This window comes from Microtus ochrogaster (assembly GCF_000317375.1).
Source record: "Microtus ochrogaster isolate Prairie Vole_2 chromosome 14 unlocalized genomic scaffold, MicOch1.0 chr14_random_3, whole genome shotgun sequence".
Lineage (NCBI taxonomy): Eukaryota > Metazoa > Chordata > Mammalia > Rodentia > Cricetidae > Microtus > Microtus ochrogaster.
Genome location: NW_004949098.1, coordinates 10,673,780 through 10,680,268, shown reverse-complemented (window position 1 = coordinate 10,680,268; position 6,489 = coordinate 10,673,780). Strand labels below are relative to the sequence as shown.

At 43.1% G+C, this 6,489-nt stretch overlaps 1 protein-coding gene across 1 annotated transcript in view; it reads left to right on the top strand.

The window, feature by feature from the left end:
• Suclg1 (succinate-CoA ligase alpha subunit) overlaps positions 1-6,489 on the top strand; it is a 26,873-nt gene that overhangs the window by 13,959 nt on the left and 6,425 nt on the right. The window contains exons 5-6 of the mRNA XM_005364721.2: positions 130-187; positions 4,754-4,837. Coding sequence (XP_005364778.1) covers positions 130-187; positions 4,754-4,837 — 142 coding nt within the window. The remainder of the gene's footprint in view (positions 1-129; positions 188-4,753; positions 4,838-6,489) is intronic.

Genomic DNA, 6,489 nt, shown 5'->3' with positions numbered 1-6,489 from the left:
GAGAGAGAGAGAGAGAGAGAGAGAGAGAGAGAGAGAGAGACAGAGAGAGAGACAGAGAGAGAGAGACAGAGACTAGAGTTAGAATTTTCTTTAGAACTTTTCTGAAAACTGCACTTTACTTTTCTCCAGCCCGGAGAATGCAAAATTGGCATCATGCCTGGCCATATTCACAAGAAAGGAAAGATAGGTGAGTAAATTTGTTACCTTCTGGTAGACTAAAAAGTGAAAATTTCATCTTTCAAACTCACAGGGAATTTGTGACTAAATAAATGTGTGACTGTAATAAATTCATTCTTATAGTGAGTCAGTGATCTCTCCCAAATTTAGTGCATCTATTTGAGAATTAGTTCTAATTCTGTAGGTGCATTGATGGTCTGGGGAGGAGAATAGTGATTCCTCTTTCATTCAAACTCTGAGTTCTGTGTTTCCTGTATCCTTAGAGAACGTCAGCTTCTGTCTCAGTAGCTGTCTGCTGGATGTGGCATTCACCACCGTTTGTTTATCCATTTTCTCTGTGGTCGTTTGGGCTGTTTTCAGGTTTGAGCATTAGGAGCAGGACTGAAATACGGGCCTTGCTGTGGATACACTTTCGTTTCTGTTGGATAAAATTTACAAGAACACAAGTTAAGTATGTTAGACTTTTACAGAAGCTGCCAGAGAGTTGTAGGAGGTGATTGTGCTGTTTTATATTCTCGTCAGTAGAGAGTCCCAGTCACCCGTCATTTTCCAGTGTTCTTGTCTTCAGTGAACTTATTCTTTGGGGACTGAAATGGTATTACGTTGGGTTTTATTTTCTGTCCCTGATGACTCATGTTGAAGAGTGCCTTTTTCTTTACTCTTGATCAAGAGGGTGCACTTGGAAGAGCAGACACACAGAGACAGGAAGTGCAGGGGTTCGCCTCACAGTCTTCAGTCAATTGGCTAGTCTGAAAAGAGCTGGCACACAGGTCACCGCTCCAAGGAGACGAGGTTCCTGTTCCAGGCCATCAGATTCCTAGAATAAAGCTATCGGCCTAAAAACAAAGTTTTACTGGGTGCTGGTGGGGGGATTAAAACATTCACACAAAAGGTTTTCAAGGTAGGAAATAAAAGGATTTTAATTCCTTGTCCTTAACACAAATTTTTTAGGATTTGATGGAAAAGTCTTATATTTGACATTTCTTATGAAGCCCTCTTTTTTTTTCTGTAAACACTCTTTTCTTCAAACTCACTAAGATGTGCTAAGAAACTAATCCTGAGGTAGGTAGGCTTTTGTTAGCATGATTTCGGGTGAGCCTGCCTTCCTAGGGAGGGTTCCTTGAAGATTTACCTGGCCCTTTGGAATGCTGGATCTGTCTCAAGGCCAGAGTTTCTGTTCTCTTGACTGGAAATGGTTTTCTCTTATGGCCTTCATTGCAGCTTTAACGTTCACCCCTCCCCAAAGAGGTAACTAGAATCATCCAGAAACCAGATCAGAGATCAGAGCTCCTAAAATACTTCTGACCTCTGGCGAGGATGAAGCTACTAAATGTCCAAATCAAAGTCCATGAGAATCTCTTGGGCTCACAAGAGCCTCCATCTGTTGGGCTCCTTGGTTTCCTTAGCTTCTAAGGTTGGTCTCCAGGGTGATGAACTTGCAGTCTACTTTGCATGCTCTTTGATAACTGCTGAAAGTCTGATGTCAGAAGTTATAGCTGTGGAGACCAGGTGTTGTCATCTGGATGTGTTGAGGCCTTTCCTCCGCCCACAGGCACAGATTGCTGCTTGGCCTCCTTTTATCCCACTTGAACATTATGTAGGCTGAGATCAGATGGAACTGTGACTTCCCATGTTGACAGGAATTTAAGACCTTTGATAACCAGTTTGTTAAAGTAGTTAATCCTACTGCTTTTAAAACACTAGTAGCCTTGTGACACTTCTACTAATTAGAAAAGTAGCTTCTGAGCAACATCTTCTGAGGTAGTCAGATTTACTTCTATCACAAGACTGACTGTGTTGCTTCTACCAGACCTGACAGAAGGATTCCCAGGTTCTCTCAGGGAATTGAAAGTTATCTAGGTTATTTTCGCATCCTGGATTGTCTTGTGCTCAATCCTCTTTATGGAGGTCTCTTGTACTGAGTTTCATGTTAAAGGCAAGTTTTATCTTTAGGATACGCTGACCACCAAAGGACTGCATTGTTGTCTCCATAGCCCTTCTACCTTTGGCTTGTGCACAGAGTGGTTCTTATTCCTTTCCTTGGGCTTCCCCTGTATAGTCCAGAGACTTCCAAACCTGGATTCTTTTGCTAACTTGGAGGATGCCAGAGGCCCAGTACCCAAGAGCCACCAAAAAGGATCTGGTAGGCTGTGTTTCCCCTAGGAGGGGATCTGAAGTACTCCTTCAGGTGAGGTAGTTTCCTGAAGTGAGCCCCCAAATTATTAGAAATAATTTTGGGATTGCAGTGAAAGAGACTACCATTTTAAGGGAAGGCAAACTTTATTCCTGATCAAGAGGTGTACTTGGTAAGAGTGAGCCAGGAACATTTTTTCCATTACTGTTTCTGTGTCCCATCTGAAACTTATTTTGCTTTGCATTAATGTCACAAACTTTCTCAAAATGCCTTGGGAGATTGTACTGTTACTTGTTTGGTTCTTTAAGACCATGGCCAATCCACAATTCAAAGTTAGCTGCGCTAGTCTTAAATTAGACTAGCGCAGCTAACTTTGAGTGATTGTCTGTAGTAATAGCTGGTGGCAGTGTTCATCTCTACCTGTGACCCTAACTATCAGTGCTAAATCGGAACAGCTGTCATTGTGGGCATTGCTGATGGTGTAGTCTGCAGAATTAGGTTAAACATCACACTTTTTTTGATTACTTTCTTCTTTGAACTTGTCAGCCCTGCTGCCAGTGGTTCATAAGGAAGGGAGGTTGCAGGAGCCCCAGTGGGCCTGCTCCATACAGCCTGGTGCCTGTTTAAGTAGTGCTTATATTCTTTGGTCTGCTGCTAATAGTTTGTAGAGTTTGCTACAATACCCAGAGAGAACAAAGTAGTTACCCATAGGTCACTGAGACTACTGAGTATTGTCTTCACTAGCCCTGACCTCTAGAGGGAAGGGAGTCTGTGTGTTCTGCTGTGCTCTATGGCGACCCGTTTAGTGAAGAAAGTTGTTCTTACTTGGAAATATTTAGGCTCACATTGTGGTACATAAGCCCCTCTCTTAAGAGCTGTAGGAAGCAGAAACGGTAAGGAGACTGAGAAAAGCAGATCCCATCTCCGTCCTGTTGGGGCAGTCCAGGAGGACCTGTGTGGGAAAGCAGCACTCAGACTTTGTGTGGCTTTGATGGATAGTTGGCGTGTTTGTCAGAGAATGGAAGGGAGGTGCTCCATTTGAAGCAAAATGAATGGGAGAAGGTGGGGAAGCATGAAGGATAGTGGAGGAACAACACAGTTCTTTAAAAGAAGGAAGTAGTAGGAAACACATTAAGGGATAGGCCAGGGCTGTGGGAAGGAGTTGTGCTCGGCTAGGGAGTTGGTGCAGAGTTCTCTATGAGCTGAAATACTGTCAGGGAGTTGTGGGTCTGGGCAGCCGAGAAACAAATGATCAGTCTCCACCTACAGTTTGGAACTCATCTAAAGAACCACATGGCGGCATGCTGGAGGTCCAGGCATGCTTGCTTCCAGTGTGGCTGTTTCACGTGGAGAATCTGCAGTCTTGTCTCCCTGAGTCCAAGGGCAGAGGTGTATTTGCATTGATCACATATGTCATGCCCATGAGTATGCAGTGACAGAGGAGACACAGCACTTTGCCTAAGACTGAACATACTGCCCTGAAGCTGAGATTAGCTGATGTGAGTCATGGTTTTGGTGTTAGTGAGACAAGAATTCTCCTACCTGTATGACCCATAGGAGGTCATACTCTTAGGACAAAGTCTTACCCAAGGCAGGAGATTCAGGGCAGCAACCCATGGGCATACTAGAGCCATCCAAGCTTCAGAGTCAATGCTCTGATGTGTTTTATATGACATTCAAAAACTTAATCCTTTGTAAAAACCAAAGTTAGTTAAGCTGTATAGAATTAGGAATCTCTGCATCGCATACCTGTTCTTGTAAGGACAGCATGGATTGCTGCATGGCACTAGTTGCCTGGTGTAGTAATATGAGTCAGGTCAAGCAGCTTCTTTATTAAATCAACCAATGACCTTCCTCCATCAGCCTGGTGAGCTTGACTGGACCCTTGCTGCTGCCCTTCTCTCATAGATCTTGGTTATGAAGTTAGGTGCTCTCACCACAGCCTTGGTGCAGTGAGGAAGTTAAATGGGAGGATAGCTGAATCCAGAGGAATCTTGCCTATATATTATGTGAAAATTCTTAGAAAAATAGTTGTGGGGAGGGTAGATAATGTTAAATACAATTAATGCTGTTTTATGGTTTAGTGGCTAGGGTACCTAAAGCCAGTCTGTTCCATTTCCCTGAGCAAGATTATGCTTATCAAGTTCATATTAATATTATCCTCTCCATAAAGAGTCTCAGAAGGAGGATTTTAAGTTGTTGTTTTTTTGTTTTGTTTTGTTTATTTTATGGTTTGTTTCTTTGTCTTGGCATTGGTTTCATCATCAGAAAACTACCCTAACTAATGAAATACTTCCTTTTTTGTCTTCATCATTTGAAGATATAGTTGATTAAAGTGGCAAATTAAGATGTGAATTTTTTTACAATTCTGTGTTAGTTTCATTACCATCTGACAGTCTCTCATCCACACAATCTGAGAGTTTTTATTCTCTTCCTTTTAAGGTATTGTGTCCAGATCTGGCACGCTGACTTATGAAGCAGTTCACCAAACGACCCAAGTTGGCCTGGGGCAGTCCTTGTGCATTGGTGAGTGCTTGGCCAGTCTTTAGTGGAGTGGAGCATCCTTAAGGAACAAGCACAGTGACAAGAACTTACCAGATGGTTTATAAGAGGCTTTGTTACCATTTTAGTAAGAGGATGCTATGATATTACATTTACTCTGCTGAAGTGTGGTGCTTTCTGTATGTTTGGAGATTTGATTTCTAGGTTGAGGAGCGCACGCTGTAGTACAGGTGGCTGTGGGATGGGCATGGCGCCCAAAGCATCACTAATTTCATTTGCGGTGAAGACATGGGTCCTCACATTTGACTTTCTGTTATCACAGTTTTGTTCTGTGTTTTGTAGTTAGCAAATTTCTTGCCTCACTGTCTCTCTGGGCAACCCCTGAGGCACCTCTGAGCCAAGGCTGAAACATGTACCTTACTGGGCAGAGTCAAGGTTGAGGTTGGCTATCCGCCCTGCGGTTTCTCTGTGTGTCATGCAGCACTGTCCGACACTGTAAAAAGCCAGAACGGGTTTTACTGAGTTTTCCTTCCTTCCTTCCTTCCTTCCTTCCTTCCTTCCTTCCTTCCTTCCTTCCTTCCTTCCTTCCTTCCTTCCCTCCCTCCTTCCCCAAAACTAGATGTTTCTCATTTTAAAATCTTCAAATCCTCAGAATACCTTTTAAAAGTCTATTAAAAGTATCTTTTTATAATAAAAATTATAAAACAGAACCCTGCAATATTTTTATTATACTCTAAATAAATAAATTCAATTTGAAAACATGAATCAAGCCTTTCTATTTGCAGGACACAGTGTTAGGCACAAGATCATTTGGTGTCATGGAGACTAAGAACTGAGTTTGAAACAGACTTGCTATTTCCATCTTCTTGAGATTCAGTTCTCGTAACTGGAGGTAATAATGCCCTTCCACAGACGCTGGGCATTCACTGACACCGGGTCTCATGCTTGTAAGGCAGACGGGCTTGACACCTGGCTGCCACCTCATCAACACTGTTTCCTCTTCTCAGCTTTATTTCTGAAAGATGTGTTGAAAAGTGAAAATCATTCTCATCCTCAACTAGTTTGTAATTTAAAAACTAAAACATTGGCAGGCAGAGAGTAGGGAACATTTGCTCATTGCTTTCCAAGTTCTAAAATGTGATGTGCTCAGAGTAGAGCCCTGTGTGCAGGCTTTGCCATTTCCTAACTTGGGATCTTCAGGGCCAGGGAAGCTTCCATCCTGTTGCTCACTGACAGTGCATCTTCAAACTCAGTCTCTGCAGCACTTGTTAAGAATGAGGGAGGGGGACTTGATTGAGGGAGGGGGAGGGATATGGGAGGCGGTGGATGGGAGGAGGCAGAAATCTTTAATAAATAAATAAAAAAAAAGAATTCCTCTGTGCAAAGACACTTGCTCATTGTTCAATCTTGCCGTGTGGTGTACATCATGCAGATAGCCGACTCTGTCAGAGTAGTGTTTTAAAGTTCATCGCGTACGTGCTCAAAGAAGTAGAATCAAGAGCAAGTGTCCAAGGGAGACTCACTCGGCACACACCCACGTTCTTACAAGGCGCACGTTAGTGTGGGGGAGTTTCATGGGTTGTGCAAAGAGGACTAGTTTTGTGAAGAGGGCCAGCCGACCACTACGTACATGCATGCAGCCGACCACTACGTACATGCATACAGCCGACCACTAC